Source organism: Numida meleagris, chromosome 5 (assembly GCF_002078875.1).
Source record: "Numida meleagris isolate 19003 breed g44 Domestic line chromosome 5, NumMel1.0, whole genome shotgun sequence".
Taxonomy (NCBI): Eukaryota; Metazoa; Chordata; class Aves; order Galliformes; family Numididae; genus Numida; species Numida meleagris.
This window is the reverse complement of record NC_034413.1, coordinates 16,248,678-16,271,222: the sequence shown is the minus strand read 5'-3', so window position 1 is coordinate 16,271,222 and position 22,545 is coordinate 16,248,678. Positions and strand designations below refer to the sequence as shown.

General features: G+C 38.9%; 2 protein-coding genes across 10 annotated transcripts in view; one reads left to right on the top strand and one right to left on the bottom strand.

The window, feature by feature from the left end:
- The window catches only part of PANK1 (pantothenate kinase 1), a 43,944-nt gene extending 32,300 nt beyond the window's left edge, over nt 1-11,644 (bottom strand). The window contains exons 1-3 of the mRNA XM_021398661.1: nt 11,449-11,644; nt 4,447-4,548; nt 3,311-3,423 (exon numbers count right to left, since the gene is read on the bottom strand). The gene's annotated coding sequence lies outside the window, so the exon portion shown is untranslated. The remainder of the gene's footprint in view (nt 1-3,310; nt 3,424-4,446; nt 4,549-11,448) is intronic.
- KIF20B (kinesin family member 20B) overlaps nt 11,728-22,545 on the top strand; it is a 35,741-nt gene continuing 24,923 nt past the window's right edge. For 3 of the 9 annotated variants that reach the window (XM_021398657.1, XM_021398656.1, XM_021398649.1), the window contains exons 1-12: nt 11,728-11,830; nt 12,295-12,412; nt 13,903-14,059; nt 14,529-14,615; nt 14,745-14,861; nt 15,052-15,190; nt 16,653-16,837; nt 18,896-18,944; nt 19,588-19,785; nt 21,231-21,342; nt 21,808-21,879; nt 22,342-22,488. In XM_021398657.1, the coding sequence (XP_021254332.1) occupies nt 13,904-14,059; nt 14,529-14,615; nt 14,745-14,861; nt 15,052-15,190; nt 16,653-16,837; nt 18,896-18,944; nt 19,588-19,785; nt 21,231-21,342; nt 21,808-21,879; nt 22,342-22,488 (1,262 nt within the window). In that variant the 5' untranslated portion in view covers nt 11,728-11,830; nt 12,295-12,412; nt 13,903. The other 6 variants (XM_021398652.1, XM_021398650.1, XM_021398651.1 and 3 more) reach the window with 6 other exon arrangements.

Genomic DNA, 22,545 nt, shown 5'->3' with positions numbered 1-22,545 from the left:
TAGTATCTCAACAACATGATTTCGCTTTCGCATAAATAAACCAAAGCTTTATGATGTTTTGATGCTGAAAAAAACATTTAACATGACCCTGGGAGATTAAGCTGAAACCACAGACAATAAAGCTCAAATGCTAATCTTATTTTTAAAAATACCTTTTAAAATTCGTGTTTGCAAAGAACTAGAGAGTCTTGCGTAGGATGGGGCTGTGTTATTAATGACAAATTTCTCCCTAAAAGCTCTAGCTACCTAGTAACAAAGAAGAGAAACAACCAAATATTATGCTAAGGCTGGGTTGTTTTGCTGCAGTTATATCCTCTGATATTTCTGGAATTGGTAACCTTTTAGAGTAAATAATACTGTGAATAATCTGTTGTGTGCAATGTTTTTTTTTTCCCCAAGAGGTCATCTTAGAGATTTCAGGTTTTCACATGGTCAATATGAACTATGTACATACAAATACAAAAAAAAAAAAAAAAGCAGATCTATAATTACAACTCCTGTTTTCCCATTGGATACTCTGTGGAAAACAAACACAATAGAAAGCAACTTGCAGGGTCGTTCCTGCATTTCTCTGCAGGAACCTTAGTGCTACCAAAACACTTATTTTCTTGTAATAAAACATAACATAACTGTGCAAACACATACTCGGTCTAATGAAAATTTAAGACTCGAAGAGACCATCTGAGTCATCAAAACATTCTCTGAATCAAAGAGTAATCTCAAAGAGTCAGAGACATATATGTCAAGAATCATGGGCCACAAAAGGTTTTCTATTATCTTAGAATCATAGAATGGCTTGGATTGGAAGAGACCTCAAAGATCATCTAGTTTTGACACACATTAATATCCTTTTTGACCCATAAATGGTAAATCAGACTCCTTAATCTTACCAACACTTAACCAAATCTGTTGCTTCTGTCCTTAATTTTAACACAGAAGTCAGATAACGAAGTCACAGAGTTAGTTTTGGCGCCAGCCAATTCAGAGATGGGAAGAGAAAACAAAAGCATTTTTTATCTCTCATACAGCAGGAGAGAAGGATAACTTTTTCTTTTGTTGTTTCCAAAACCTCAGTATATTGACTGAAAGCAGAACTGATGGGTCTAAGATATCAATCTCCAATACTTTTTGTCTGATTGCTCTAAAAGTAGAAGGAACCAACTGACATGTTTTGTTTTGCCTCATTTAAAAATTTACTTAAAACATCAGAAGAGATGTAAATCTTCATTCCATTACCTCTTACAAGGAGGGAGGAGGGGAAAGAAGGGATAGCACACAAGCCAGAATGAATGTAGAGCTACCCCACCAAATGAAGGTATGAGGAAAATACTGCTGCAGTGATTATGAGGCATCGGTGGCCAACAGTTGCAAGGAAGGCTATCCCCACAAATGACATGATCTAGTCTCCATTCACGGGTATAAAACAAATCTAATGTAAGGTGAAACAGATACTTTGGACTTGAAATCTTGATACAAGAAAAGCTGCCTGATTTCTGGCCTTATCATGCCAGTTTTCAGGCCTTAGATCCTTCCAGAACATGTAAACTAGCAAATTCACATTTAGAGGGGATTAATTCCCACATTTTGATACAAACGCAAACAGCACTGAACTGACGCATCATGACTATTTTTCACAGGATTAGCAAAGACTATTTAATCAATTAACACTTCATAAAAAGAAAAACTTTACTGGTACCTCTTTCCTGCAGGGAGAAATTAGGCTGGAGTTCTAGTTTCAGTGAGTTAGAAAGCCTTTGGTTAAAAACAAAAAGCAAATCTTCCACCCCTTGATTCACCAATCAAGTTTAAATTTGATTACAAGCAGATTTATTCAGGTCACAGCATGGACTGGCATAAGGAAAAGAGAAGGTGACATAATACAGCTCTGAATTTAAGTCCTTTGTACTTATGTAGTGCTTTATATCTGCAGATCTTCAGATATTTCACAAACTGAGTAATTGCTCTTTTCACCTCTTATTTAAAGAGACAAAAGCAGCAATCGCAAACAAAAAGTGAGAGAAAAGACCATCCTCACTTCTAAACTAAAACAATTGCTGGGATCAGTTTGCCAAAAAATAAAAATGAAAATACCCATGCTCTGTGAAATTTACTAGTAGTCTTCCACAGCCATTCTTAGATTTTTTTCCCATTTGCTTTGACAAGGTCAGTACTGAAATGAAAATCTAGAAGATTTATGTTGGAAAAACATCAGAAGTAAATATCTTAATTCTCTTAAAAAGAATTCCCGTTTACCTCAGCCAATCATAGAACCAACAAACTGCTTCAGTTCCCCAGAAATTGTATTCTCAGCAAGCTGGCTATTAATGTAGCTGAAATAGTATTCACAGCTGTTTGGCTATTAATCTAGCAATGCTTTGGATTGGCTGATTAGCAGTAAAACGTACATTTCATCAGACAGAACATGTTGTCTTCCACTCGATATGGTAAGGCCTTGGGAAGACTCCTCTTTCATACTGCTTGTTGAAAACAGAATCCATTGAGGTTTTGTTGTCTGGTGTTGTTTGTTTTTTAAATATAAATAAACAACACAAGAAGATCCTTCCTTGCAGCTTCAGCAAATTAATTCATCAGTATTAGCTTCGTTTGTTGAAGCTCCTTAAGCTTATTAGAAATGCACATTTTCACCCTACTAACATTTTGTTGTTCTGCTTGTAATATTCAGTGAAAACCTAGCTATTTATAGTTGCCCATACATCCACCAAAGTTATGTCATTTGTTTGTTACCACTGTGATCAAAGTTCTAAGCACACAGGTTAGTGACCTCAAAACACTGTTTCAAGTCCTTGTTTGACATAATCTGTGTTATTTTCTACGTCAATAGTTACTTGATCTATTGTCCAGTACATTTACAACTGAAAAAAAGCAAAAGAATGGAATACACTCCTCAATGCATTGCTTTTAAGACATTCTCTTGTGTTGGTTACAGTTTACTTATGAATAAAAACGCATATTCATATGCAATAACTTCTAATATTATTATCTGCTCACAGTTTAAGAATCATATTTGAGAAACATTAACATCAAACTCGCCAGATCTTCCTTTTCATTACTTCAACTACAAATCATTCAGAACTGTTACAATGAAATTGTGTTCCATGTTTTCTTTGTATAATGAATGTCTAGCATAAGGGGTAATACCTGACTTCTTTAAGGAAAGGTGTATATACAGCCAAGTGAGACTGAGTCCCATGCAACCAGTAACACCGAACTCTGGTATGAGTTAACAATACAAAGAAAGGACAGGAAAACAGGAGTTGGGCAGGGGTGGGAAAGTGAGCAACAGACTTACCTAATATGAGGCCAGCATTCCAGAGTCTGTGGCCTGTGTTCTCTTCCACTCACAGGCAGGCATCAGCAGTGGTTCTGCCCGATTAGACCGGTATTGTGATACCACTTTACAAACTGCAGCCAAAGAGGAAAAACAAAAACAAAAGAAAAGAGTTGGAGGGAGAAGAGAACGGGAGACATATTTATAATTAATAGCCTTTCATAACTGCTTTTCACGAAATACTTGACAGGAAACTTCAGCAAAGCTGTCTACTCCTTGCCTTTCATTTGTGCTTTACTAATTCCTTCTCAAGCTCTCTTCCTCTCCTTTGATGAGGCAGAGAAGACGTTTTAAGTTGCACACTTTGGAAACATTCAGAACAGTAACTACAGCATGGAGACTTGAATAAAGTGGATCTGGGCTGAATAACAGAGGTCATACTTCCGAAGAGGCACAGCAGTGCCAAACTGTGCTGTCATCCCCAACCATTTCATGACCGACAGAACACAGTTAGTAGTGACCTCACCACTTCACTATCACATGTCCAGAATAATGATATTACCAGAGCACCATTACAAATTCTGTAACTATCTGGAGGCTAAGCTAACTGATAGTAAGCAAATTTATTGAAATTAAGATACAGTTTAAAGCTTTCATGAGTAGAAGCTAGCCAATAATTTAAATGGTTATGCCCTATCGAGAAGGTATGCAGTCAGTAATAGCCAATAAGTGTAGCCTCACAGAGAGGTCTACATGTGAAAAGCACTATTATTCCAAATTACCAAACAGTAAGCTCAGGAAAAAACATTTTGGAGCTATTTGCTCGCACATAATCATATCATTAGGAAAGCTAGGACTCCATTCTCTCTCAAAACCTTTTAAAATAAGCTATAACAAAACCAACCATAAAAAGCACAACTCCCCTAAGGCATTCAGACTCTTACTGACACAATGCTGGGTGTCTCTATAAAGGGATTTTTACCAAGGTACTCTATCTACCCCAAGAAAAGGTGGGATGGATCTTCCTCATATCAGTGTTTTCCCAAATAATCAATTTACTATGAATTCTGAGGTGAAAAGTTGATTCATATGAATGTTCCTGTGAAAAGGTTTAATATGCCATTATTCATAGTTTCCAGATGCAAAGAAATACGTACCATATTCATTTTTTCTTGTCCAAGTTCGCTGCTGAGATTCTTAGTGGCCATGTTAAGGGATGCTTTACACACCCAGTTGCTAGCTATATCATCTACCTAAAACTAAAAACAAAACATCAGATAAGTAATTTTGGCGTGTGCAGCACATCCTCAAGCATAATTGTTGGGTATAGTCTACAGCATAATTTGTAGGGTACAGCTACAAATTTTCAGTGTACACCTGAAATCAAACCTCACGTTTACTTGTAATAGCAATAGCCATCTGATTAAAACAATAACACTACAGCATCTATTTCTGAGTCATTTGTCTTGAATAATTGATCTTCTCGGAGCATGAGTCATCCAGTTAGAAATTTATTCCTTTGCTAACTTTTTACTAATTTTACCCTTAAAACAACAGGATTCTTTCTTACCTGTAAATTGGTGCATTTTTTAATTCTTTTTACAATGCCAAAATGTTGCTTTCTGCAGACTATTTAGGTGTAACTTCATTTTATAAAAAACCATCCACATAGAAAGATCTTATGGTGCTTTAAAAATGTATATACATGAAAATTGCTTTGAGGAACAAGTTTTTTGTATACTCTTTGACACATATATATATGAAATATGGCAGCATGAGAGTACCTGGGCAACACTATACAAAAGCATCCCACTGCAATTGCAGGCCTACAGGTCCTGTAATCTTCTGTATCAGCAAAGGGGAAATTCAGAAGCATAGAAGGGAATTACTAGCTATTTACATCTCTGTTTTTGCAAAATGGGGTTTATATTCTAACTACCAAGGGTCAGGTCAGCCAATGCCTGATAAAACTCTTCAGTTCAGCGGAAACCTTTCAGCTAGCTGTGAGTAACGAAGACTGGTTTGTTTCAAAACTCCACGTATCCTTGGCTGGAAGATTTTGTGCCAACTTGAGGCGGGACCGCATCAAATGAAGAACGTGAACTCCAGTTGGAAATTTTCTAACTGACCAGTTCCAGATATGCCCAAAGGTAAGAATAGCAGGCTGCACTCCAGCCAGCACACTAAATATTTGACTCCCCTTTGAAGAACTGCCAATGATGACACTTGACAATGCAATTTAGCCAATCGATGGGGGCCTAACAGAAAAGAATCAGCCCTGCCCTTTGTCCCATTGGCATTTTTGCCTGCTGCTCCAGCGTCTGTTTGTCCATACAGATTGACTTGCCAATCTGGCTGAAAATAATGGTATAAGAATGTATTTAAACAACCAGCTGCACCATCTTCGTTTTGAGAAGCAACTGAAACTTCACAACTTTTTATCTCCTTTAATCTGCTGGTCTGCTTTCAGCGAAGACAAATGTGACTCTTCAGCACTGCAAAGTGCACTGTAGTCTGACTGCATGGCACAAACACAGTCTCTTCTTTTCAGAAGTATTACTATGCAGCACAGATATTTTCCATCTATTAAAAATCCCCGCTTTCTGTTTTTTTCCTATAGGATGGGCATTGTCCATCCTGAAATACTAATAAAATATAAGCTTTTAACAGGAGGTAAAAAAGAGCTCAAACCAAAACAGGAAATGCCTTGGGCCATTTTTTATTGCCAAAGAGCCATTATTTTCAAGTACTTTAAAGATAAGTCACTAGATAAGAAATTTGATTTATAAATGTACATTCCTTGCTTTTTTATAGTGCTTTAGGATAACAGCATTACCTAACACCAAACATTTAATTTTTATATCTAAACTAAGAGGCAAGTGGGAAACTTCAGTGGGAAACTCGGGTTGTGGTTATGTTGTTTAGCTGTACCACGAAGTATAACCGCACTTTCAGAACAACAATTTAACATATGTCTGAAGCAATTCTGAGTGCCTCACTGACGCCCCTGGAAGCTCAATTGAACATCTGAAGGTCACTGGTGTGACTACCCTACTTCACTCGTGTGCTCACAAGAGTTCAAGGAGAAGCACAGAGTACCCAAAGCCTGACGACATTCTGAGGAACAGTACATAATGTCAGAGAACAGCAATGGCTTCTGAGGTCAGGACACACAGCTGATGCTGCCAAGTATAAAAGCAACTATGCCTTGGGTGTCAGAGCCAGAAAGATGAGTAATGTCACACTGAAATACTGTAATGGCTACACTGTATCCTGGTCCTTGGATTTTGCCTATCTCACATGAGCAGTAAGCTTCTTGCCCTTGAACCACATCTTTTTGAGACACCTTATATCCTTGAGACACTGCAGCATCCAGTCTTGTGGCTTCTGCATGGAATGGATACATACATATGTATATTTATCTTAGGATATATCTTGGTATCTCAGTCAGTTTCACATCTTTCTCTTTGAGATACTCTGGATTCATATTGTCTTTGTGCTCCAGTGTATTGAGCTTATTAAGTTTCTAGTAAGATAACAGAGCAAAGGTTGAGAATGTAACAATCAACAGGATGACTTATTTTGGAAACACATTTTGGGGCTGTTCTGAGGGCTCTGGGACCATCAGACCACTACTTATAGACTAAAGTTTATGTAACACTACGTAAGAAGAACCAGTATTCTCAAAAAAAGCCATGCTAAGGATTAAAGCTCAAGTTTCTTGCACCATGAAGCATTTCCATAAGAGGCCTGGAATTCAAATAAAACTTCTTAAACCTCTACTGAAATAAAACTCAAACATATATTTCATTTTAGGAAAGTCCGTCCTCAGATTTTACAATTAAATTATAGTTGCCTATGTTGGTATTTATAATGCTCTATGGATGATTGAAAAAGAATCAGTAACACATGGAGAGAAATAAAATGTCACTAACAGGATCTGGAATTAATCCCCTCTCCTCCACCTGGAGGAGGTTACAAGGTAACACATAGTCTTCAAGGAAAAGAATTAGCATCTTGTATTGCAAAAGGCCTAGTCTCCAACTTGGAATTAGGAAAACATAAATACACTTGCACAAAATACTTTGTAAATTTTAAACAATTGTTTTAATATACACAATATAAATTTTAAACACCTGCTGACTAACTACACCATTTGCTCCGTGACTATGAACCAGTCAGACAGAACAGCGGATATGTTTACAGGACAAATGCTTGTATTAATGTGAAAACAGTTCTTAGAATTTTCTCCAACGAAGGCCACCGACTAACATGGTATTGTGTTGTTTGGCCTGATCAGCTGACTGATGTTCAAACACCTCAGCTCCTTTCAGCAATAAAACAACAAAATACTCAGCCACCTCAGTTGTCTCATGGTGTTTGTTGCTGGTTACAGAAAGACCCTAGAGAAGGCAAAACAGCAACAGGAAAGCCAGTATAGGAAGTAGCACTTTGTTAAATCTGCTTATTAAAGAGAGAGCTGTTCAAACCAAAATAATCTAAGAACCCAAGTACACTCATACAGTTGGTAAGCATAATGATCCAAGAGACAGTTACAGCTTTGCGCACGTTTTAAGCCTGTTGATGAGAGGGAGAAGGTTCAAATTTCAAAATGCTAGATCCAACCTTCAAAGCAGTGGCTATTTTTATTATTGTATTACAGAAAACAATCAATTTTAAAACTGTTTTAATTACAAGATTAAAGAGTTGATTACAGTTCAAATGTTCTCTTTAGTTCATCAGAAGTTTGAGTAATAGCAAAAAGGGACAGACGGAATAATGAGAGGCTCTCTGTCTCAACTGCGCTCTTTCCAAAGACGAACTAAATCTTCAGTTATGCAAGCTCAATAAAATACATCTCAATAAATATATTTCAAACCTCTGTCCACCTCAGTTCCCTTGGAAGGAGTAAGACTACGTTTTTTCACACACTGGTGTTCATATAAACCTTTGAAGATTTATAAACAGTTATCCCCATGGCCAGGAGCGCTGCCTTGCCCCGTGCATGCTGGAGGGCATGCTGCACAAGTAAGTGATCGGCAGGGGCCAGCCCACCGACACTTGCTGGGCTGCAGGTTGCTGCTTCGGTGCTTCATGGATCCAGGGAAAGCCTGGGTACATGCATGCTCAAATACAAAATGACACTGAAGAACCCAAAGCATTTTTCTCTCAAGTTTGTGCTTTTAAAGCTAGTCTCAACATCTCTGGTAACATGAGACCACCTTTTATAGGAAACCAAACTGAGATGTTGTAAGGAATGAGTGGGAAACAGGTAAAGAATCAGAAGTCAGTCACAGCAAAGCAATATGGATAAAGCCAGGAACCGCAAACTCGAGGAAGCAGCTCGTTGCTTAGAATCACAGAATCATTAAGGTTGGAAAAGACCACTAAAATCATGCAGCCCAATCATCAACTTGCTCCCACAATGCCCACTAACTGCGTCCCTCAGTGCCACATCTCCACGTTTCTTGAACACCTCCAGGTACAGTGACTCTACCACCTCCCTGGGCAGCCTGTTCCAGTGCATCACCACTCTTTATGAGAAGAAATGTTTCCTAATATCCAACCTGAACTTCCCTTGGCACAACTGAAGGCCATTACCTCTTGTCCTATCACTATCTACATGAGAGAAGAGGCCGACCCCAATCTCACTACCACCTCCTTTCAGGCAGCTGTGGAGAGTGATAAGGTCTTCCCTGAGCCTCCTCTTCTCCAGACTGAACAATCCCAGTTCCCTCAGCTGCTCCCCATAAGACCTGTGTTCCAGACCCTTCACAGCTCAGTTGCCCTTCTCTGGACATGCTCCAGGGTCTCACTGTCTTTCTTGTAGCAAGGGGCCCAAAACTGAATGCAGTACTTGAGGTGTGGCCTTGCCAGTGCCAAGTACAGAGGGACAATCACCTCCCTGCTTCTGCTGGCTACACTATTTCTGATATAAGCCAGGATGTCAGTGACTTTCTTGGCCACCTGGGCACACTGTCTGCTCATATTCAGCTGTCTGTCAACTAACACCCCCAGACCCTTTTCCTCTGTGCAGATTTCCAGCCAAAAAGAAGATATGGTAAAGCAGAACATACCTATAGCACTACAGGAAAATAAGAAAATGAACAACCTGCAAAATCATGAGTTCATAGAATGAGCTGCATGTGCATTAGACATGATGTCACCTGAAGGCCACTGACTGCAGTGAGGGAACCTCTATATGGAGTCACATTAAAGGCAGTGAGAAATACCTCCATAGTTGTGCAAATGACAGGGAAAGGGGTTCATGCAGCACCTACCAAGAAGATAACTCAAGAAACGCACCGTTTTCTGCAAGGACACTTCTGTGCCAATGAGCTCCAGACTAGTCCTGCAAGAAAGACCTCCCCTGCAACAGGGCCAGAAAGCTGTGTGCGGAGCAGATCCAATCACTGAGGGAACACACAGGTGGCTTTGTTAATTCTCTCAGTGAAAGCGAGTTGACTACAGAGATGCTGAAGCCTGTCCTGGTTTGCTGCTGCTAGATGTGCCCAGGGTGCTGGGCTGAATCCCAGCAGTGCTAACTGTGCCTCTAATTACTTCTGATAGCGAAGTAAAGTCAACTGACACAAGCTGCCTTGTACGGCATCTTCTTTTCCCTCAGATGTGCAGACAGTCCACAACTTTTGAATCCTGTCCCAAATACAGGGAGCATGTGTTTCCCAGGATAAGGGGAAGAGTTCTAATATGTCATTTACAAAAATCATAGCCTCTTGGGGAGTGGTAACCTTGCTCCACAAGTTATAGGCAATTTTACAAGAAATAATCAAATTTCAGATGTAACGAGTTAATAATTTGGCAACAGATCATTTTGTTATAACTGGCTATCCTTGCAAAAACCACTTAAGGAGAGTGTATTAGTGGAAAGACATGAAGTGTATTTACATAGATGGAGTTTCATCATCTCTCATGCCAAAGCAGGCTGGGTTATGCTGAGCTAATGTTTTCTTTATCACTGTTTCCATGAGGCTAAGAGCACATGTTAAATTATGTTTTAGTTTGCTGTTTTCAATAAAAACAGTTTTAGAAATCCAGTATTCAAACAAAACCGAAATGTTGCTTGTACAGTATGCTTTATTATGTCCCACCTTAGCAGGGTGTTTTTGTGTGTGTGTGTGTGTGTTTTTTTTTTTTTAATGGAGATAGTCTTCAACCTTTCTAGGAATATATCTTGCAAAATTTTCTGAGATCTTCAGTTTACCTTCTCAGCTACTTGAAGAAAATTACTTTCAGGTTTGCCCTAGAAGCAAATTTTTCCCTTTCTTTGACGACTGTTCTCAGTCCTCTCCTTACAGGAAAAAAAGATAACTTGGAATTAGCTTAGATAGAAGATACTTTAAAAAATAACCTAAGTCTTACAGAGTCTACAGGAGCTTTTTGGTTTTGTTCAGCAAACAATTTCCAATTCAAAGTTGCATAATTTTATGCTCTTAAAACAGAGCAACTGTTGCAACATGGCCTGCATCCAAACTGAAATCAAGTACATATCTATTACTGATATGACATAACTTCTGTTTAAAGAGAGAAGGGATTTAAGACAGCCTAGTCGAAGCAGCAGGATATGCGCAGAACTATCTTTTACAGACTTGCTTGCACTGTGCAGCATTCTTTTCTTCAAATGAAAAACAAAATCTTGGGTTTGATAGTTACCGACTACTTCCAAGATACTTGTCCTTTTATTTCAACGTAAAACAGACAGACACTTCTCATTAAAGTTCAAAGGATTCGTGCTTGAGTCTAAAGAGAAGCTTATGCAATTTTTGTTAACAAAACCCGCACATTGCCATATCCTGCCGTTCTGGAACAGGATAATCTGATTGGCACGACTGGAATTCCCTGGTTTGAAAATAAAGCCAAATAAAGTAGTCCCAAACAATAATTTCCACCTGGCGGAGGTTCTGAACACAGAACGCATTTCCCACAGCTGCCTCAGCGCTGCACGCGCGGTGAGGAAGAGCCGAGCCTGAGCCGGGGCCAGGAGTTTCCCAAGCGGAGCACGTCGGCCCCCGGGCTCCCTGCAGGCAGCGATCAGCCCTCCTGCACGCCCCACCGACGCACCACAGCGCGCCTCAGGGTCCTTCCGACCCGTAGTGCCAGCAGCACCGCAATCACCCGAGTATCGACCAGCGCGGACTCACAGACATCCTCCTGCCAGGCCCGGGGACGCGCGGTGAGGGAGGCGGTGGGGCAGGCCCCGAGGCGCGCTGTACCGTGCAGCGGGAGTCCCGCTGCCCCCGGGCGCTCCGCGCGCGTGTGACAGAGAAGTCTCCACCAGCGCCCTCGCAGCCCACCCCCATCTCGGAGCCGGGCCGCTGTTAGGAGGCGCGGCCTACCCGACCCACGGTCCCCCAGACTACATCTCCCGTCGTGCATTTCGCCACTGTTACGTCATCACCGACGACCAATCCTTGCTCGGCCCCAGAATGCGTCGCGGAGCCGAGCGCTGCCATTGGCCGGATTTGAAAAGAATCCGCGGCCGTACCGGGCGTGCTTTTCGGACGGCCGCGGTGGTGCGCGCAGGTGGGCGGCGCAGGGGGGCGCTCGGCACGGGTCCGGCGGGTGCGGCTGAGCTGGGTGGCGTGGGCACGGGCACGGGCACGGGCGGTCTCTGTGGGCTGCGGGGCTGAGGCGAGAGGTTGTGGCGATCTTCCCGACGGGGTGCCGTGGTCTCCTGACCTCCCCGTCCCACGAAGGTCCTGATGGCGGGTGAAGAGCCGCCCGGGGGGGTGGGGCTGAGGGTTTCCCTTGCCCCTGCAGGCGGTCCCTGCCCTCTTAAGCTGCCTCTGCCCTCTCAGGCGGCCCCTCGAGGCTCAACAGGGGCGGGCAGGCCGTGAGGAGAGCGGTCCCTCCGGAACGGTATCTGTAACATCTTCACCTCGGGGCATCCGAGGTGACCGCAGCTCTGTCCGCCCCGACGGGGGCAGGTGGGCGGTCGGCATCTCCCGTTGGGAGCGTTACCGGTCTGAGCGCACTCTCACGTGTAGGGCTGCGATTCCAGCTCTGCGTGCGGCGTAGCGTTTGCCTTCTGCTTCTCAAGTCAGAAATTACAACGCGAGAGCAGGATCCTGATAAATGACGCTTGACAAGCGGCGTTTGCTGAAAGTAAGTAAGGCGGCGGGTGTGTGAGGTGCGGTTCCTTCGGAGGCGTCGGCGGTTTGTGGTTGCCTAGTGACCTGCAGGGCGCATCAGCGTGGGTCCGTTGCTTTCCAGCAGGTCAGCGCTCAAGCTCTGACATATTTCAGGCCAAGCTTTTCCCTGTTTTTAACAGCTGCCTGTCGTGCTTGAAAGCTGTAGGCTAGAGGAAAGAAAACGCTTCATCTCTTCTCTGTAACTTTAAGCGATGTCTGTCTAGCCTTGTCAAACGCCGTATCTGCGTTTTGCAGGTCAGGTAGGAAGGCTGAGCTGTGTGTCAGTACATCCCGTTTTTTTGTGACACTCGCAGAGGTCAAAAATGTGACTGCATGATGGGCAATGCTGTCACCAAGAGAAGGGGCTTTGAACCACCGCTGCTCCTGTCAGTTGCTTTAACAGTTGAAATTTAACAAAAAATGTATATTCCTTATTAGTACTTACAGACACTGTGTATGTGCGCTGCAGAAGCAAAAGCATGGGAATATAGTATTATAAGACAGCCGAATTGCTGTCAAAGCTGTAGGAAGCCAGGTAGCATCTAAGTGTTAGAGCGCTTTTTGCCATGATATATGAGTAATATCCTGACGAGCTATTTTAATGTGCGAGTAAAAACTGCACAAATCGCAACTGTAATATCACAGGAAGAAGCAACAGGAGAATAAAGTCCAAACAAAATATGCTGTGTTTTTAAGTAAAATGTACTTCCTAAAGATTATTTTCGTGTTTTATTTTTCTGCTATCTGTGACACTGAGTCAATTACACTTTCCTTTTCTATAGCAGATTCACTGCTAAGACTGAGATACATAAAAGTAATTTATGGATTTAAAAACCAACAGTTGTAGTCTGGCATGAGGTTTACTGATTTTTACGCTGTGCTCTAAATAGCCAAAACTACCTATTTGACTTCACAATGTCTCTGAGTTCTGTCTTGTGTTAAACTGCTTTGGGTTATTTTTTATAATACCAACTATTTATTAGGTGCTATAGAGATAAGCCATTGTATTGTGGTTTTTTAAAAAGCTTTTATTCTAAATGGGCACTGTAACCTTCCCCGTCATCTCATTTTGCTGTTATGTGGAGCAAGACTGCTTTTATTAAATGATATCTGTAACTATTTCCATCAGGCATCATGGCTCTAGCAAGGCTGTGCTACATGCAAAAGGCTTTTTTGTGATGAGCAGTTGTGTTGTGATTTAGTCTGACAGGCAACTAGGCACCACGCAGCTGTTAGTTTGCTCCTTGTAGTGAGATGGAGGAGAGAATAGAAAAAAGGTTAAACTTGTGGTTTTGAGGTAAAGAAAGTTGAATAGAACAGAAAAGGAAGGGGAAACAAAAGTCAATACATGCACACAAAACAAACTGCGGATATCAGTTAGTCTCAAATTATCTAACAGAATTTAGAAACTCTACATCATGTGTTGAAAGAGCGAAGAATTATTATTTTTTAATTATCTTGCAGAATGGATCCGAATTCAGACAAAGATAAATTTGTCAGACCATCCTATGTTGCTAGCGTTGAGCCACCTGAAAGAACAGGACTAGTAAGTGTGGAAGATATTAAAACAGATCTCTCTGATGAGTTTTTTTCAGCTTCTTCAAGCTCAGACACGAGCCGGGTAAGAAATCCAATTAATTTTAATATTAAAGCTTTTTTTAAAATAAACTTCATTCTTTTCTTGATAAGAAGCATTAGAATCTTACCAAGTAGATAAAAATCATCTTTACTATGTTTTTAGACTGTGCGTAGTCTAGACCAAAATGTGTGGTGTTGCTTTGATACCTTATTAGGTTCATCAGTATTAGTGAATGAAGCTAATGCCATTTCAGAGAAGCATAATCATTGAATATTTTTGTTTACAGTTGGCCTGAATGCCTTGTATGTATGTACTGCAGTATTGTTTGTTTTGAAACAAAGTTTAGCAGGGGCCGAAGCACTTGTGAAAACAGCTAGTGAAGTACTCTTGCTTCCCATGTCATCAAATGAGTCTGTTACAATAGGTTGATGAAAATAATGCTGTTTTAATGTGCTAATCATCAAACAAATAATCTAGTCAAATTTCTAATTTCCAACTCTCTTAAATTAAGAGGTCTAGTTTGGAGCCTAGAGGACACATACAAGTTTGCCTGCGTGTTAAGCCATTTACAGCACTGGAAAGAGAAAATGAATCACAGGTATGACATTTATTTAATCTTAAAAAACAAACAACAAAAAACCAGCCCTTAAAGTATATGTTTTTTTCCCGTAAGATGGCTTTTTAATACTTTTTTTGTGCCTGCATTACTTGTGCTTCCTTTTAATAGGGGTGCATTTCACTTGAGGACTCGACAAGCGTTATACTGAAACCCCCTAAAAGCTCCTTGAGTCAACTGAGTGAAAAAACTGCAGGACAGATGATGCAGAAGTTCACCTTTTCACGAGTAAATGAATTATCTTTAAATGCTTTTAAGCTATGTGTGGAAAAAGTTACTTCTATTACTTAAGAAAAATTTGTTTTATATTAATTATCAGTAGTCTTTAAAATTATAAACATGTATCTGACTCATTAGAAGTATCTAAGGATTGCTTCAACAAAATAAAGATATTAACTAGGTTCTTGGTAATGCTCAGGTGTTTGGACCTGAAACAACTCAAGAAGAATTCTTTGAAGGAGCTATGAAGCAACCAGTGCAAGATTTCTTAGAAGGGTATAACCGCCTCGTTTTTACGTATGGCATTACAAATGCTGGGAAAACCTACACATTCCAAGGTACAAGTAGAAATGCTTTTTCCTTGAATTAATTTTCTTCATTTCTTAAAGCGAGGATTTCTTCTGGAAGAGAGAGATGTTATAACTTCTTACCTAGTGACTCAATAGGCCTTGTACATTGCCTTCTTTTGAGTAAGTCTTGAAAAGTCTTCTTCCATAACAAATATTACTAAACTGACAACTACAATCACTACCAAAATTTGCATTTACATGCGGTGATGTTCCTTTCTAAGACAGTGGTAATTTCAGACAGATGTGTATGACTTTCTTGTCCAAGTACTCCAAATCTCAGGGGAGAAAGAAAGTTGTGAGGATACATGATCTATATATCAGTATGTGAGAAGTGTGTAAGTCACTCTACATTAAAGTAACTTTGGTTTTGGTTACTGTTATAAAGGTATGCATCTTAAATGCTGTTCTTTATTTGAAGAAAGTATGTCTGAGATAGTTTGATTTATCATAGGCAGAGATTAAACACTTTGAAACGTTTGATAAAAGTTTTTCAATCTTTTTTCAAATTTCTTAGTTCAGTAATAACAACATAATAGAAGATTGTGTTTCTTGATGTATTATTTCTGTACTATTGAAGCTCAACATCCTTTCTGTCTGGAAGCAGTCATTTCTTATGTTTAAAACTGTCTTAACAAATAAGATGATTGGGTTCACAAGGAAACTAATTCCCCTATTTCTGTTATGTATTGTTCTGTTAATATGTATTTCCAGGAGTTCTAAATGTGATTTCAGAGTTGAGAACTTTATCATAGTAATACATTTTTAGGACTTGACTATTAAGAAGCGGCAGGGTGGTATCTTCAAAGTTATCTTTCTGTACCTCTTCTGTACAGCATTATGTAACTTCTTTGGTGTATTGTCCTCACTTGTGTTCATGACTGACTTTCCAAATACTTAAGTGTACGTGGTGTTTTGTGAAAATGAAAAAATTAAGGTGTAGAGTAGGCAAGACATGGAGACATGCGCTCAAAGAAAAGGCAACAGGGAAAGGAGTTGAGTTACTTTAACAATTTTTACAGGCCTTCTAGATATAAGGTTTGTGGGATTAGTGCAACATTGTAGCAGAGACGTAACTCACTGGTTGTATTTCAGGATTATTTCAGAGAGTTGGGGAAGCCAGGAAAACACAGCTGAAAAATTGCAATTCTGTTAAATCTGGGATTTTATTGTGAGTTTTTTCCCTTCTCTTAAGGCTAAGCTTATACAGAATATCCTGGCAGTTTTAAAGTTATGCCCTGTAGTGTCTAATGAATGGGACATAAGGTGTTGCTTAAAGCCAGTATCCTTCAAAAACAGTCTAGCAGCTCTGCAAACATTGCTTCAGACTGTAACTGGCCTCTAAATTCTTCATGTGTGCCTTGAGATTAGAATCTCTTATCTTCGTCTTCATTTCTGTTTATATCTGGATCACAGCAGTAACTGGGGTCTTTCTTTTGTGTACTGCTTACAGGGACAGAAGATAATGTTGGTATTTTGCCAAGGACAATGGATATGTTGTTTAAAACTATTGGAGGAAAGCTATACACAAAAATGGATCTGAAACCTATTCGGTGGAGAGATTACATGAAGCTGACTAAAGAACAAGTGAGAGAAGAGACTGCTCTTAAAAATTCATTGCTGCGTCTAACAAAAGAGGTAGGAGATTACTTAAAGAAATGATGAGTACGTGCATCTTGAGCTAGTTCAATGTTATCCTGTCCATTCTTTAATGTGAAGAGGCTTCTGTATTTACACATAGTTGTCTTTCATTATTGGGCGGTTCTTCATATTACTAGGAAAGGGAGCAATAGAGCTAATGCGTCCTGGTCACCCGTGAATTTGTCTTGTGGCTCAGTGGTTGACAGAAAAAGCCTTAGAGCCTACATCCTATAACTTGAGTACTTAATAGCTTATCCTTTGGGGTCACTGGTTCTTAATAAGGGCTGAATACAAATAGTTCCTCCATTTGTCAGGACACAAGTAATTCTGTAGAAAAAGAAAAGATTACCACCTTGCAGGATACTTAGAAGAAATTCATGCTTTTCAGGATATTCCTTTCTTTCAGTTGAGCATACTATACTTAAAGAAACCCCAAAATTCTGAAACAGAGGAGGCATAAAACCAGTGGAGTTCTAAAGGTTTGAAACAAAATAGTTTCTAGTAGACTTTATTTTTGAATTGACTGATCACTGTCAGTAATTGCTGAGCAGTCCAAACGTATGCATCAGTTTTGTAAGTTGTCTGGAGTTCTAAAACTGTCTAGTCCAGTTGTCTTATATAAGCCAAAAACTTACTGGTGTCTAAAATTCAGAATGGATGGAGTATTACCAAAAAAAAAAAAAAGGTCGATTCTAGAAATTCAAACTAGATGAAGTTTCACATGCTTTCTGTTCCTGCCAAAAAAAAAAATGAAGCATCTTCTTAGTGGCGTGCTATGTCATACTGGGGTATTCTAGTTGTGCAGTATCCTTGATCTTTGTGCAGTTACCTTGATCTTACTGCTGAGTTAGTTAAGTGTGGAATTCCACTGTGTGAAAGGTAGGTGGCAGTAAAATTATTTAAGAATAACTTTAAGAGCAAGGGCATGTGTTAAGTTTAGCTTCAACAATCTTTTTAAGTATTTCAGGGGAAAAATGACACCTGTCTTCTACATGTATATGAACAAAGGTGTGTAAGACTGTTCTGGGTTTAGTGAGGATATAGAAAGAAAATAGAGTGAACAGCTATATGCTGATCTTAACTCTCTAATAGAGAGTGAGATCTGGTCATGTGATATAGGTGCCTCCTCTAGTTTCAAGAACCATGTTCATAGGTAAAATACTTGACCTTATAAACTGAGTGGCTGCAAGCTTTGCTGCCCATGCAAAGCCAGATCTGGGTGAGTGTTTTGTAGATGAAAACTTCTAGGTTAAAACTTTATTTCTTAAGCATGCTGTTTCTGGTAGGCGAGACTTCTCTTCTTCTCTTTGGTAGATGAGCACTTCATTCTACTTTTGTGCTTTAAAAAAATAAATAACAACCTGAAAACTGGGAACTGAGTATATGTGTATGAACATCATAAGTTCTAGATGCTGAGAATCTTTTTTTTTTTTTTAAGGAGTTTAGACAAAGAAAATCTTCTATTTACATAATGTAGACTTAATTTCAATTGTGTAACACTTCGACAGCCTGCATTAAGAAACAATAAGCTGCTTATCTACATTAAGTGAACAAGTATTCTACCTTAACTTCTGTTTCTGAGACTTGACCTAATAAGCCATGTGATATGGAAGTCCTGAATTAAGAAAACACCAATAAGAAAAAAGTTTCAGGAGTCCTAGTTTCATGAAGTCAAGAGTAATATGCAAATTACAACTGGGCTATTGAAAATCATCCTGTTAATAACTCTTCTCCTGTTTGAGATTCTCCCCCTATTATTATTATTATTATTTTCCTATATCGGGAAGCTGAAATACATCAGATCTTATAGTACAGGAGTTGTCAGGAATGAATAGTAAGGTAAAAACAACACTTAAAGCAGGAGTGTACAAGTGCATTGAACCAGTCATAATGTATACCCAGGATTTTTGACAGCATATTAAAATTATGCTGTATCACTTTCTGGTAGGACTATAGAGCTCTTTTTTTTGAAAAATAAATAAATAAAAAGTAACTGATTGTGTATTGGTGCTGTACTTCAACAATAAATCCTAAAGTCTCTGTTTTCTTTTGTAGGTAGACAGTGCTATTTTGACAAACGGCAAAGCACCAGTTGATTCTAAGGGTATGTTTTATATTGAACAGAAGCAATTAAAAAAGCTTCCGTAAGGTCAACAACTGACTTTTGGCTTATGTTAACAGTAAAAGGACTATTTGGCTTTTATTTGTGACTAAATTGAATAATGAGCAAGACATATGGGCAGAAAACACAAGGATAAAATGGTTAGGAGACTACTTGGACATCTATCATAATCTGTTATTATGAGGTGAAACTAAAATGAAGAAAAGGAGTACTGCTTGTGATAAGATCCCTGGTGTTATTCTGACAGGCTTTTAGAGCATCTAAAAACTACCTAAATACTAAGTTTGCCTAAGAAGTCAGAATGAAACATACTTACCAGCTTGTTTCTCTATGTTGTAAGTAGCTGGAATAGTTTAGAATATTTCTAACCCAACTATACATATTAGATTAGGTTTTGGAATGTGCTTTTTCACTTCCAGAGCAGGTCTGTCTTTGCAAATTAGTAGGGTAAGGATATGACTTCCAGATACTTACCATGTGTATGGGAGGTGGGGGATCTCAGTGGGCTCTTGTCTGGGAAAAGTTTTCTTTAACAAGGCTGCTGTAATCTTAGTTTTTTACTTATTTTTAGATGCAATTAATTTTACTGGCTCTACATTGACTTGTGATATTTTCTACTTTGCAGGTGTGGAAAATCTCTTAAAAGGATCAGAACAATCTAGCAGATTACCTATAGATAATTGCTTTAAGTTTTCTGTTTGGGTTTCATTTTTTGAGATTTACAATGAATGTTTTTATGATTTACTGGTTCCTATGTCAAATGACAAGAAAAGAAAGACACTTCGCCTTGCTCAAGACATCAAGGGATATTCTTATGTAAAAGGTAACTAGAATGCTTTGTAAACTGTCAAGCTTGTCATGGAAAAGTGTTATTTCTGTAATTACGTTTCTTCCTAGATAGAAAACTCTTAAATGTGTTCACAGTAGCACTAGAAATGTCTGCTTGAGTACAAAGGCAACAATCTACATGCATGTATCTGCAACTTCAACAGTATTCTCTTTATTTCTGTTATTTGCAACTAAAGCCTGTGTGCACTCTACTGCCTTCATATTTCCTGAAAATGAGAGCCATTAAAAACAAATTACAAACTTATTATTCTTCTCCATTTTACAAGAGAAAAGCTTAGAAGTCCTTACCCATGGTTTTAATTGGCTCGACAGTTGGTGGAGTTTTTTTGGCTGTCGATTGTGGGTTTTTTCGTTTGTTGTTTTATTATTTTCTGTGGAGAAAGAAACTTGAATGAATACAGGCTAGCTACAGACTGCATTTTACAGTACTTTATAATAGTAAAGCTTGTACTCTTATTAGTGCTTTTTTGGGTGTGGCATCAGAAATCAAAATTACAATTAAATGTTCAATACAGGTCCTGGGGGAATAAAACAGTTTGAAACTTGTTTGATTTGTTCAAAGTTCTTCTAGCAATTGAGACACCGATTCTAGATTAAGGCTTTTTTTGTTGGTATTTGGCATACTGCTTTTATCTTCCACACGTGAGGCTGAAAATTCAAACAGCTGAATTGGGCAATAGGCCAAACTCCTCCATTTCTTCAAATGCTGGAAAATATGTGAAGTAAGAAATAGTCTGCTTTGCACTGTGCTTTGGTATAATCTTTTATTTATGAAGCTTGGAAGGATAAGGTTGTTGTTGTTACTGAAGAAAGCCACTTAATGATTTTTTTTTTTCTTGGTCACAGCTGGTGTATTTGCTAGTACAATTTTCATGCCCTGTGTAGTGTTCATATTATAAATTCTGTTAGGATGATTGTAAATATTGACTCTAGTATGTACCAGGGTAAAATACAGCCATTATAATGCAGGCAAAACTTTTCACTGATATTTTTCAGTGAAGTAGATGGTCCTGAAAGTTATCCAGATAACCTGTTTTTTTTGTTTTTTTCCCCACATCAAAACTAAAATCTGAAACAAAAAAAAAACCTGATCAGATTGAATACAAACTTAGCGCTTATGTAGTTTAAGAATTTACCTTTTGTCCTTTCAGTACTAAGGCTGCTTGCTTATTTTGGATGGAGCATACTATAGTATGCTGGTAAGATAAAATGTTGTGATATACTATACCTTGCCCTTGTCCATGGGAGGAGGAGTCTTAATCTAATCTGTCATCAGCTTATAATATGTCTGAAACAGACATAGTAAAATATTTTATTGTCTTGACTAAGATTATTATTCTTTGTTTGTATATGTTATTTCCTGCTCACTTTCCCTTTTCCTAATGAAGCTTACAAAATCACTTTTCCTTTTTCTTAAAGGTCTGCAATGGGTTCAGGTTTCTAATTCTAAAGAAGCTTTTAGACTTTTTAAACTGGGACTGAAACACCAGAGTTTTGCAAGCACAAAACTAAATACTTGCTCCAGCAGAAGGTGAGAAATTTTGAGTAACACTGGGTGTAAGATAGTGTGGGGAAGAGGGATAAATTAAAATATTGCCTGTGGCTTTTGTAGAGGAGAAGGCTTTAAAAATGATTGATATCTAGGCTTCCATTTGACATACTCTGGCAGTATGTGGTTCCAGTGCTTTAAACTCGAAGGATTAGTCCTTCAAGCAGATAAACATGTACAAAAGCTAAGTGTTTTATCAAATACTCTCCTTTCAGCAAAATAACTAAGCCTTCTTCCATCTAAATACTGAGGGGGGGGGGAAGCAAAATAAGTACAATATAAATGTCTCTTTAAAAAGTTTAATGCATCTAGAAGAATAATTAAGCTAACTGAATCTTGAATAGATCCAACAGTGTTTTAAACAGATATTGCAGATTTAAAAATATATATGTATTTCTAGATGTTGATCTTGATTCTCCTTACTGATTTTTAAATTTCTCCTTTTAGTCACAGTGTATTTACAGTTAAGGTACTAAAAATTGAAGACTTCGAAATACCACGAGTGACACGAGTCAATGAGTAAGTTCAGAGCAGAGTGGCCATCTTCTTTTGGGATGAAATTGTCTGTTATTTTCAGTGTTGGTGTATTGATATTAGACTACATTCACAATGTTCCCTGATAGAGCCTCCTGTATGAGTAGTTGTTCCCCATTTCCTGTCCTCATACAGTACTAAACCATCAAGTTGCAGTGCTGTTCTATATCTTGTACCCTCTGCTCAGCACAATGTTCCTCTGTCCTGCTCCATTCAACTTCTGAACTAATGTAAGTCCTCAGAAGGAACAGTATGGAGGAAAGAGAAAGCTTTTTTGGAGAGGAGTTTGGCAGGAAGTAGCATGCAACTTCACTGGGGAAGCAACATTAAAAAGGATGGAAGAGTTCAAGAAATTCTTTCTTTAGGAAGAGTGATTGTGTTGGAAATGGTAAATAATTAGAGCACATTCCAAGGCAAGAAGACTTAATTTTCCTTATCTGCCTCCAGGTTATCACTGTGTGATCTTGCTGGTTCAGAAAGATACACCAAGACACGCAATGAAGGTGATAGATTGAAAGAGAGTGGAAATATAAATACATCTCTCCTGACTCTAAGCAAGTGTATAAATGCACTCAAGATCAGCCAGCAGTCAAAGTAAGTCCTTGTACAAATTGTAAATGAGTTGTAGATTTCAGATATTGCATACAACAT